Source organism: Bombus impatiens, unplaced genomic scaffold, assembly GCF_000188095.3.
Source record: "Bombus impatiens unplaced genomic scaffold, BIMP_2.2 scf_0036, whole genome shotgun sequence".
NCBI classification, from domain to species: domain Eukaryota; kingdom Metazoa; phylum Arthropoda; class Insecta; order Hymenoptera; family Apidae; genus Bombus; species Bombus impatiens.
In genome coordinates, this window is record NT_176455.1 from 734254 (window position 1) to 745305 (window position 11052).

The 11052-nt window shown below is 33.7% G+C and overlaps 4 protein-coding genes across 7 annotated transcripts; all 4 read left to right on the forward strand.

The window, feature by feature from the left end:
• The first annotated feature begins 83 nt into the window (after nt 1-83).
• Nucleotides 84-3411, forward strand: LOC100748750 (hexosaminidase D). 2 transcript variants are annotated; one of them, XM_012389877.3, is made up of 10 exons: nt 84-287; nt 376-430; nt 535-673; nt 786-1001; nt 1070-1418; nt 1491-1565; nt 1634-1829; nt 1886-2161; nt 2251-2337; nt 2403-2617. In XM_012389877.3, exons 3-10 carry the CDS (start codon nt 623-625, stop codon nt 2575-2577), a joined length of 1425 nt encoding a protein of 474 aa, XP_012245300.1. In that variant the 5' UTR covers nt 84-287; nt 376-430; nt 535-622; the 3' UTR covers nt 2578-2617. The 2 variants fall into 2 exon arrangements, with proteins under 2 accessions (XP_012245300.1, XP_003485125.2); XM_003485077.4 differs by lacking the exon at nt 535-673 and having other exon boundaries at nt 106-155; nt 246-287; nt 2403-3411.
• Nucleotides 3412-3506: 95 nt separating this feature from the next.
• On the forward strand, nt 3507-3912 carry LOC117151974 (centrosomal protein of 112 kDa-like). The gene has a single exon (XM_033322144.1). It carries the CDS (start codon nt 3544-3546, stop codon nt 3877-3879), a length of 336 nt encoding a protein of 111 aa, XP_033178035.1. The 5' UTR covers nt 3507-3543; the 3' UTR covers nt 3880-3912.
• A 229-nt stretch (nt 3913-4141) lies between these two features.
• On the forward strand, nt 4142-5602 carry LOC105681054 (ribonuclease Y). Of its 2 annotated transcripts, none has more exons than XM_024370154.2 (5): nt 4142-4277; nt 4344-4827; nt 4907-5119; nt 5181-5369; nt 5453-5602. In XM_024370154.2, the coding sequence occupies exons 2-5, from the start codon at nt 4354-4356 to the stop codon at nt 5510-5512; spliced, it is 936 nt and encodes a 311-aa protein (XP_024225922.1). In that variant the 5' UTR covers nt 4142-4277; nt 4344-4353; the 3' UTR covers nt 5513-5602. The 2 variants fall into 2 exon arrangements, with proteins under 2 accessions (XP_024225922.1, XP_024225924.1); XM_024370156.2 differs by having other exon boundaries at nt 4276-4539; nt 4594-4827.
• Nucleotides 5603-5708: 106 nt separating this feature from the next.
• Nucleotides 5709-11052, forward strand: LOC100748869 (intraflagellar transport protein 140 homolog). 2 transcript variants are annotated; one of them, XM_033322039.1, is made up of 6 exons: nt 5709-6278; nt 6357-6604; nt 6950-7286; nt 7362-7578; nt 7655-10619; nt 10696-11052. In XM_033322039.1, exons 1-6 carry the CDS (start codon nt 6015-6017, stop codon nt 11006-11008), a joined length of 4344 nt encoding a protein of 1447 aa, XP_033177930.1. In that variant the 5' UTR covers nt 5709-6014; the 3' UTR covers nt 11009-11052. The 2 variants fall into 2 exon arrangements, with proteins under 2 accessions (XP_033177930.1, XP_003485126.1); XM_003485078.4 differs by having other exon boundaries at nt 6015-6278; nt 6968-7286; nt 10696-11008.

Genomic DNA, 11052 nt, shown 5'->3' on the forward strand with positions numbered 1-11052 from the left:
TAATTACGTATTAGACTATTAAACAAGATTTTCGGATAAATTTGTTATCTATATCGTTCGAGATAATCAAAGTTCAAATTGAAATCCTGACCCGCGCATAGTAGATTAAAGAAATACGTAATGCATATCGAAACAATAAGAGCATTGGATGGATGGTAAAGAATAAAAAAATATTTCTTAAAATCTGTTTAAGTCAAAATGTTAATTAGAATTTAATACCATATTCTCTTCAATTAACGTTGTAGTAATGGAGGAAAGATGGACGCCTTGACGTTCGGCTCTCACAGGTAAACGGCCGATCGGTTCGCATAAATATTCAAAAAACTTTCAATTAAGTAAGTGTTGCATCACAGAATTTTATTCTTTCTTTTGTAGGCTAGTTCACTTAGATCTCAAGGGTGCTCCGCCGCGAGTCTGTTATTTCGAAAAGGTCTGTTACCCGAATAAACAAATCGTATTGTTTACACTCTATTTCTTCTTTGATAAAGGTGTCATTTAAAAACAATTATAATGGTGTTCCACTTTTTTCCACAGCTTTTCGAATGTTATTGGCATTTGGTTTTTCCATATGATCGATGCTTTTTTCATATATGATAAACATCTACATTCTAAATGAGTTCGTATGCGTAACACGGCACAGTTTTCATATATGCATACCGTTATATATATATACGTAGTTATCACTGTATACAATATCTTATCGGCATAACGTTTGGATATTTTGATTTTTAATAAAACAATCAGTAAACAATCTAATTATTAAAAATTCGTAATTAATATTACAGTTGTTCCCATTATTAAGGACATGGGGTGCCACTGGACTTTTATTGGAATGGGAAGACACATTTCCATACAATCGAGAGCTTTCTCATATAGGAAGCAATGGATTAAGCAGTTTAATCAGTGGATATACGGTTCAGGAGGCCAGACATATCCTACAAATTGCAGGAGACTGTGGTTTAGCAGTTGTTCCATTAGTACAAACATTTGGTCATATGGAGGTATCTAAAATTAGACTGAAATTGTAAAATTTATAAATATTTGGAAATTAATATTAAAATGATTGCAGTTTGTTTTGAAACATGATGAATGGAGGTCCTTGAGAGAAGTGGAACACTTTCCAAGCTCAATTTGTCCATCTAATCCAAGAACATTGTCTTTGGTAAAGACTTTGATTCGTCAAATAGTTAGTTTTCATCCAGACATACAGTATTTGCACATAGGTGCAGATGAAGTTTGGCATTTAGGTCTTTGCTCAGTTTGTATAAAACGTGCTGCATCTAGCAAATATGGAAAACCATCTCTGTACCTGGAACATATTTTGGCTATTGCACAATATGTACAAGAAACATATCCCTACTTAAAGATTATCATATGGGATGATATGTTAAGAACGATAGATTTACAGGTTTTGAACGGTATCTCGATAATTTATTCATATTATTTCGTGCCACATATTATTTCATAAAAGCATTTCCTATAAATTTCAGATCATTACATCGGGAAGTATGTGGAACCTATGATCTGGCACTATAATCCCAGAGATAATTTTGCTCTACCTCATGGTAAGGCTTCTATTATTTAATTTTACCATATTTTGTTATTGTAAGACTACATAAGTAATATTTATTAGAACTGTGGGATAAGTATACTGCAGTTTTTCCCCATATTTGGGCGGCTACTGCATTTAAAGGTGCTACTGGATCTTCCCAACATGTACCAATTATAAGACACCATATAAGTAATCATGAAAAGTGGTTAGAAGAATTAGGTATACATGTGAATAAAGTTCATGAATTTCGAGGAACGGTATTCACTGGGTGGTCAAGGTAATTTCTTTTTTCAAATTTACGATTAAATGAATTTTATCGATTTTCGATTGTAGGTATGATCATTATGCAACATTATGTGAACTATTGCCTACTGCAATACCATCATTAGCATTATGCTTGAAAGTCTGGCTCCATGGTTATTCTGAACAAATTCACAATCAAGTGGCTAAGAATTTAGGATATATAGATCATCCTTTGCATATAACACCACAACCAAGACCTGCTCCAATACCTAATAATTTGCTTTTCCCTGGATGGCAAGTTGCAGTAGGAATAGAATGGTTTTTAAATTTTCGAACTAAATTTCATAATATTATTTCCAGTGAGCAGTAAGTATAAGTTGAGTTGTAAGAAATGCTATTATGATGTTTCATTTCTCATATTCCACAATACCTAGTGTCGTATATTAAATTTGCAGAATATCCACATGGATGAATCCGTGGCAAGTCGCAAATAATTACACAAACCCTATGCAGTTAGAAAATCTAGTGCCCGCTTTTACAGAGTAAGTTTATTTATTTTAGAGCAATTTGAACAAAAATGATATAAAATCGAAAATATTTTTTACAGACTACTATTAGAATTATCTTCCTTAGAAGGATATTTAAGATTTCAGATGGAAAGCATTTTCTTTCCATCAATGATCGATGAATGGATAGGTACAAATATTCAGCCCATTAAAGGGAAGCTTATAGAATTAAAACAAACCACGGAGAATCAAATCAAGATAAATAGTCGAGTTTAGTATTTTAAATAAGTATTTGCAGATTTCTGCTTTAGATCTCAATGACCAACTTCAATACAGGAGACGAATACGGAACGATAGGCTGATGAAAAGTACGAAACTATTTAGTAAATTGTAAAATTTTATCTTGTAAGTAGGTGTAGCGAAGTAAAAGTAGATATTAAAGAGTGATACTCCGTGCGATATGCACAGGATATAATTTTATAAGAAAAGGAATGATTATTTTAATACTTGGCTTAAGGACGAATGAACTTGTGACAATGATTGTCACTGAGCTTTGTCATTTTGTGAGCTGTTCTGTGATACTTGGCTATGAAAGGATTATTGTAATGTAATTAAGCTCAATAACCATATTTCTTGGCTATTGTGCTTATCACATATGCTTCTAACTATCTGCGTTTCTTATTATATCCATAGTATGTGCAAATATTTTTTGTACTCGATTTAGAGATATCTCTTTGAAAATTTTTCAAAACTTATATTGATCAGCTATAAAAAAATTGTATGCAATACCTAATATATCTCATAGATTGTTTTTTATTACTAAACTTTTAAACTAGTCTGATAGTTTGGAACATACTTATCACTCTAATACACTATTTATTAAATACAGTGATAGATTGAACTCAGATAAATTATAATTAAAAATAATAATAACTAATAATGGATATGAATAAATACTTATGTGTGTGTACGTAATAATCACGTAATATGTGATTTTGTTTTGTACGACTCAAATTACTTTTAAAATAATCTCAATTATGAAAAAGAAAAAAATATTTTGCGTTCATTTTTCACCTTTTTCTACGATCCATGGCCACTGCGGATCTGCATCCGTAATCCAGTTAAAAAACAAAAGCGGCGTTCAGTTAAAAGGCAAAGACTTGTCAAAAAATGTCTTGCTCTAATTTTTATGAAATATTACCTTTGGCCAAGCAAGTGAAATAGTGGCAGATATAAAAGAACATGCCAAAAATTAGAGAGTATAATGAGGAAGAAGCTATGAAATTGGACGAATGTTTCAAAGAAACCTTAGCACGTGTTAGACCTTTTGTTTTAGCATTAACATCTACTGAAAGTGCGAAATTATGCAAAGTTTGGCTTAATAAATTAAATGCTGTTACTTCGCAACGTCGTTTAAGAAACGAATATCTCACGGAATTATTCAGGCAATTAAAGACAGGACATGTTGGAGGAGTTTTCAGTAGACCTCCACCTAATGGATTTCTTCTACCATTACCTAAGTCGTATCATATGGTACCTATATTACGATTTATGAAATTTATTGTAATTAAAGAATAATTAACATGTAATACAGGTCTGTATTAGCTCATCTGTAAGTAACTTATCAGACTATACCATGAGATCTCACCATACTTATTTAAAGCCACATGCAAAATGTACTCAACACCAGCGAAGTAAAGCGTCATTAAAACACCGTATGATGGACGTCACGAGAGTGAATCAATGTTTGCATGCTATGAATCATGATCAAAGTACAGTAAAACAAAAAGTCGATTAAAAACCTATGAGCGGCGTATTGATACACTGAGAATCATTATTGCAGAATTACAGGCTCAAAATGAATATCTAAGGAATCAATTGTTAAAATACCCAGAAAATCGCAACAGAAACGTGAATGATTACTTATCTTCAAGTATTAGTCAATTAACTACTGATGTCACTACTTTAAAAGCTAAGTTAGTATGTCATTAAATGCAATTTTGATGAAGCAATAAGTCTTAAATGTTTGTAAATTGTTAAAGGCTGAAAGAGATGGAACAATTGAAAAATTCTATGGATGAAAGCTGCAAAGAGGCTGTTCAAGAATATCATTTCATAGTAGTGAAACAACTTACTGATTTAAAACAACAGTTGGACGAGTCTCGATTGAGAAACGAGGCTCTGGACCATACTGTAGCTGTAATAGCTAAAAAGTTGGAACAAATCAGCAATGGTAAGGTAAGAAGTAGAACCTTTATTTGTAAAATGAGAACTGTAAGATATATTTTGAAGGATGAGCAAAGTAAAGCAGTGGAACAACAATGGTTAGATAAAATAAAGATGATATGTGAACGATTTGATTCATTTACAAAAGAGAAGAATAAAGAATTACAACTAAAACAGGATTTACTTGAAAAAAGAGATATAGAATCATCAAAAAAGGATGCAGGAAGGAAGGAAGAAATTGAATTACTGACTAATAAAATACAAAATTTAGAAATGAAATTAGAAATGAAGTTTAGAGATGTATTTCTTTGTAAATCATAGAATATTTCAATACGTTTATACTTAAATATATTATTGACTAGTACTGTATTCCTCTCAGGAAGATAAATCACAGAAAATGATAGTTGAACAATATACAATGATGAAAGGAGAATTAAATAAAATGAGAATCGAAATGGATCATGAAACTCAGAAACAAAATCAAAATTTAATGTCTGAAGTTTCTACTTTGAAAAAGGCTGTTGTAAAACTAGAAAAATCGAAGGAGAGACTCGAGTACGATTATGAAAAGAAACTGTCGCATATCATCAAGGTAAATTAATTAAGATATTATATTACTAGGAATTAGTTCTACTTCATGTATTATATCATAGAACAAAGATATGGAAATAAAAGCCTTGCATTTACAACTGCAAAAACAAAAAAATGAATTGTACACATCTCTGAGTATAAAGAAGCAAAATGAAGTGGATAATATAGTTTCTATATTAGAGGAGCGATATAAAACGCTTTTGGCAGAAACAGAAGCAATGTCAGAATCTAAAATTCAGGAGTATCTTATGGTACTGAGCGCCGTAAATTTTATTTAAAAGTAATCTAAAAATATACGCAGTAAGATAATAATAATGGTTATTACAAATTTTAGAGAATAGCTATTCTTGAAGATCAAGTACTTAATATGAAGAAATTTGAGTCGAGCTTATAGCGTAGTGATTTCGTAATAGTTTATAGTAGAATATAATTATATAATTGTAAATTATATATATGTTTGTTCTTAATAAAGGGTACAAGAAACGATGTGTATTTTTTTAAATGTTCCCGGTATTTAAGCATTTCTATTAACTCCTAATAGATGGTAGTAAGTGCTTAAATTGATAATACAAGAGATGGCGTTAGCCTTTCATATTGCTATGGCAACACTTTGTAAACTAGTTCTGAGTTGTCAAATGTGACAGGTGACAGTAAACTTTATGTTAATCAACATTTTTAATAGATATCAAACTATTATTTAACATTTATGTATACCAAAGTTCTCAGTAACATGATTAAAATATTTTTTACAAAATTAAGCTTTAGGAAGAATTAATGAATACGTAGTTGCAAAAATCCATCTTTTTGAAAAAGTAGTTTTTATTAATGAATTTAGAAACAGCTATGTCAGTTTAGATATTACTTATGACATCAATACTGATAGTAAGAATAAAATAATGTCGCTCTACTTCGATACGCGCGTACAAAATCCGGAAACAGCTTCTATCAGTACTCACGCAATTTGGCATACAAATTATCCACTACTGGCTGTCGCAGCGTATTCTCAGGATAAGGGTGGTTTCGTGACAATTTATGACGATCAGGGAGAACCTACTCAGGATGTAGAATCACCTAGACATTCAGTAGCTCAAGTGACTGGCCTTGGATGGCATCCAGAAAAGCGATGGCTTGCAGCAGGATGGGAAAGCGGAGAATTGCGGGTTAGTAATCATTTAAATTTAATAAAAATGCTCCAGGATGATAGGAGTGTAAATATATTACTATAAATTATCATTTAGATATGGCCAGGTGATACTGGTAGCACAGAATTTAATTTGGTAGTCACACCACATCATGATCCTATTATAATTCTGCAATGGAGTCAACATGGGGGAAGATTGGTGTCAGCAGATTCAGCTGGATCCATAGTTGGTTGGAAAATTGACTCAAGAGGTCAATTGTTAATGATGTTTCACCATGAACTGAAGGATTCTTTTACACAAATAGTATTCAAAACTATTCCACCAAAATCAATGATAGATATAAGGTGGATATAAAACTAATATACAGGGTGGTTGGTAACTGGTGGTACAAGCGGAAAGGGGGTGATTCTACGCGAAAAAAAGAAGTCGAAAATATAGAATAAAAATTTTTCGTTTGAGGCTTTGTTTTCGAGAAAATCGACTTTGAATTTTCGCTCGGTACGCATGCGGTACGTTATAACGGATCTTACTGTAGATCGTTGTTTCGATGGAAAAATTAAAAAAAAAATAAAAAAAAATTTGTACTCTATATTTCCTACTTCTTTTTTCGCGTAGAATCACCCCCTTTCCGCTTGTACCACTAGTTACCAACCACCCTGTATAATATATATTGACAAAATTAATTATAGAACTTATACTGCTTTCAGTGGTCTAGCAAAAGCTGCAGTTGCGGGAGATGAAAGAGCATTAGATATGTTCAGCTCTTGGCGTCCCAGGACAGCTGCACCCACAACAGTAGTAACGCAAAGAGAAAACCATGCCTTTTATATTGGAACCACTAGCGGTTTGATATACTTTGTTGATAACCAAGGACAGTGCACAGAAATCCTGAACACGAATGGTGCTGCATTACAGTTCCTATTGCACCATCCAACTAGAGATTCTCTAGTTGTTATGACAGAAGGTTTAAATATAGCACATTTTCAGACAGATCCTATTACTGGCCGACTGACCGAATTAACAAAAGTAACTACACTTTATTTCATTTATTATTTTGCTATAATCTAATACGTAAATTTCATGAAACTGTTCTTTGTTGAGGTGAGACTTAGCAGTAGATACGACATATTGAGAACTGGTCCAGCAATGTGTTGGGCTGGAGCAAATACTTTAGCAATTCTTACAGGAGAGTTGGGTGTTCGCTGTTGGGATCTTCACACTAGTGATAGTTACGTATTATCTCCGCCAGATTCATCCACTGGGAACATGGCTACACCACAGGAAATCTGCACAAGCATAGCTTTTTGTAAAAATAACGGTAACATAAACACTTTTCTTACAATGTAACTTATATAGGAATACATTATTCAATTGTTAACTTCAATATTGTACAGGTACTTTGGCTGCTGGAACAAACTTAGGAACGATTTATTTATGGAGACGTAAAATTGAAACGGACTGCGATGAAAATGGTTGGCCCAATGTCCCAGAATCTTGTAGCATACATGGAACAGTAAAACAGCTTACATGGGGTGCTTTTTTCTTAAGGAGTCCACTTCTTGCCGTAAATTGTATTACTAACGTTTTTATATTATATCAACAACCAATGTGCGCTACACATAACGATGGTGTTTGTGCTAGTCAACTCAGTCCCTGTCAAATATTAATAGAATTTAATGAGCAGAATTACACTTTGAAAACTGATATTCAAGTACAACTTGTTGCTGTTAATAAAGAATACATCGCTGTTTCTTCTGGTAGACTGGTTGTGGTCTATAGAATTCACGATGATTCATCTTTGTATACTACCGCAATCGCCAATTTCAGCTGTGACACTGAGAAAGTATTGATTTATGATCACACTTTGATCGTTTTAACTCCTGCAGTCATACAATTACGGTCAATGGAGGGTAATGTCATTCAAACGCTACCCACGTTATCAGAAGAGGGCGAACCAATTACTATGGATCTCACTGGACAATATTTAACAGTCGCATCTTTAAATGGTATCTTAAAAATTTGGGATTTAAGTAAACGAGAAGCGAAGCTGCATACCAGAGCAATGGCAACTTATGAAGCGATCAGTGATTTTGCTGAGATCATCGAGGCACGGTGCAACGCTGATTGCCGTTGCGTGTCTATCACTGTTGCAATGGCGAACTTGATGCCCAGTTCTATTTTGTACGTCTGGGATATAGAAAGTGATCAGATACATGAGTTCGACTTTGCCGAGTCTAACGATATAGATGAAGACGATAGTGCTTTATCTGTAAAATGTAGAGGAAGACTGGTTACTGCTCATTGTTGGGATGCAGAAGATCCTAGATTATTAGTATGTCGAGCTCAAAAATTGGAGACACGCGACTCCAAGTACTCAAAACAAGACAATGAAGACGATTACGACGTTTCAAAGGCTACTGTGGTTTTGGTATCAATGTTTGCTACATCGGATCATGGAATTGTCGTTCAGGATATTAAACCTATTAAAGATGAAAATTGTAGAGTTCTAGGTGTTCATTCTCCACATATTATTATTTTAAATTCTGAGAAAACAGCAGAGAAGACCAGTAAAGTAACGAAATTGCTCATGAGAGATTTTGAGGAACTAGGTTTATGTGATCCTGTTACAAAGAAAGCTGTATTAGATTTCAGTTTTCATATCAGCGTTGCTAATATGGAGGAGGCTTTCAAGTCGATTAAATCCATTAAAAATGAAGGTATTTGGAAAAGTTTAGCAAGAATGTGCGTGAAAACAAAGCAATTGAACATGGCGCTTTTGTGCTTGGGTCACATGAAACAAGCCAGAGCAGCCAGGGCTCTTAGAGAAGCTATGCAAGATGATAGTTTAAACTTGGAAGCCAAAGTAGGTACATTAGCGGTGGAATTAGGATTATATAATGATGCTGAACGACTTTTTCGCGAGGCGAAAAGACTGGATCTATTAGGCAAGCTTTTCGAAGCGCGTAATAAATTTAAAGAAGCTATAGAGTTAGCAAAGAATGAGAATAAAATTTGCGAAAAAACTAGTTATTACAACTATGCAAAGGCTCTCGAGCAAGAAGGTAAAATAGTGGAAGCTATAGAGATGTACACTAAAGCAGAATGCCACCGATTTGAAGTACCAAGGATGTTGCTTGTGAGACCCAGGGAACTATTAACATATCTTAATAATTCTGAGGACCCAGAAATAAAGAATTGGCATGCACAGTATATAGAATCAACCGGAGACATGGAAGGAGCATTGAAATTGTATGAACAAGCTAAAAATACTCTAGCAATGACCAGATTACTCTGTTATTTTGGTAGAGAAGACGAAGTTAGTGAATTGGTATCGCGAACTAATCATGCTGCCTCCGCGTATCATTTAGCTGCGCACTATGAATCAAAAAATAATGTGGCTCAAGCTATTCATTTCTATACCATTGCTAAAGCCTACACAAATGCAATTCGACTGTGCAAAGAACACGATATGTTTGAAGAACTATGGCCCTTGGCTGTATTAGCTCCAAGGCAATCGCAGATAGATGTTGCCAAGTACTATGAAGAAAACGATCAGTTGGATAAAGCAGTTTTGTTATATCACAAAGCTGGTTTATTGCACAAGGCGCTGGACATTGCTTTTAAGACGAAACAATATAGTGCTTTGCAATTGATTATTATGGATGTCAATGCGGATTCTGATCCTGCTTTGATAGAAAAATGCGCTGATTATTTTGTTCAAAATGATCAGATTGAAAAAGCAGTAGATCTACTTGCAACTGGAAGAAAATACTTAGAAGCTTTGGAATTGATACAAAAACATAATATTTTACTGAGTGAAGATTTAGCAGAGAAGATGACATTAGATAAAGTTGACGACGTAGATCATGAAAAAATACGAATCTCTATATTAGAAAGGATAGGTGAAATAGCTTTTGAGCAAGGGAACTATCATTTAGCAACCAAAAAGTTCACTCAAGCTGGTAATAAACTGAGAGCCATGAAAGCTTTGCTAAAATCTGGTGATACAGAAAAAATTTGTTTCTTTGCTCAAGTTTCCAGACAAAGAGAGATCTATATCATGGCTGGGAATTATTTGCAATCATTAGATTGGCAAAATCAACCCGAAGTATTGAAGAATATAATTAACTTTTACTCCAAGGGGAAAGCAATGGATCTATTGGCCAATTTCTATGTTGCTTGTGCGCAAGTAGAAGTTGATGAATTCCAAAATTATGAAAAAGCTCTTGATGCTCTGAATCAAGCAAGTAGATGCTTAGCAAAAGTATCTACTCCAAGAGACCATGATATCCACAAAAGAGCAGTGGATTTGGTGAATAATAGAATAGCAACGGTTAAGCGTTACCTCGATATTAAAAAGTATATTTACTTTATACATACATAGTAGAAAAATTTAAGGAGCATATCAATGAAATATTATTAATTATTGTTACAGGTTGTTTGATAGAGGAGATACTAGTTCAGCAATGCAACAGGTGCGTCAGTTACTTGAGTCTCAAGGAGCAAATTTGGAACAATCAGTTCGCCGTGGTGACTTATTTGCAACGATTACTCAGCATTATATCAACATTGGTGATACTGATAAAGCACGCGCTAGTATAGAGGAATTAAAACGTTTAGTACCTGGAATTAATCTCACTTATTATTACAATATGGGTGTATTGGAAGCGCTTGGTTATAAGATGAAAATACAACGACAAGAAAGTTCTGATAAAGAGGATGATATCGAGGAACTGCTAGGAGAATAGTTAAATATAATGAACATGCAATGGAGTTAACGGAATCCGTCCAA

Excerpts from the sequence above, each read along its gene's own strand:
- LOC100748750 (XM_003485077.4), top strand. The coding sequence starts at position 121 with ATGCATATCGAAACAATAAGAGCATTGGATGGATG. Across the intron at positions 288-375 it reads TTGACGTTCGGCTCTCACAG|GCTAGTTCACTTAGATCTCA; the intron begins GTAAACGGCCGA and ends TTTCTTTTGTAG. Across the intron at positions 1,566-1,633 it reads TAATTTTGCTCTACCTCATG|AACTGTGGGATAAGTATACT; the intron begins GTAAGGCTTCTA and ends AATATTTATTAG.
- LOC100748869 (XM_033322039.1), top strand. The coding sequence starts at position 6,015 with ATGTCGCTCTACTTCGATACGCGCGTACAAAATCCGGAAACAGCTTCT. Across the intron at positions 6,605-6,949 it reads AAATCAATGATAGATATAAG|AACTTATACTGCTTTCAGTG; the intron begins GTGGATATAAAA and ends AATTAATTATAG. Across the intron at positions 10,620-10,695 it reads CGTTACCTCGATATTAAAAA|GTTGTTTGATAGAGGAGATA; the intron begins GTATATTTACTT and ends TTATTGTTACAG.
- LOC117151974 (XM_033322144.1), top strand. The coding sequence starts at position 3,544 with ATGCCAAAAATTAGAGAGTATAATGAGGAAGAAGCTATGAAATTGGAC.
- LOC105681054 (XM_024370154.2), top strand. The coding sequence starts at position 4,354 with ATGGAACAATTGAAAAATTCTATGGATGAAAGCTGCAAAGAGGCTGTT. Across the intron at positions 5,120-5,180 it reads AACTGTCGCATATCATCAAG|AACAAAGATATGGAAATAAA; the intron begins GTAAATTAATTA and ends ATTATATCATAG. Across the intron at positions 5,370-5,452 it reads AAATTCAGGAGTATCTTATG|AGAATAGCTATTCTTGAAGA; the intron begins GTACTGAGCGCC and ends TACAAATTTTAG.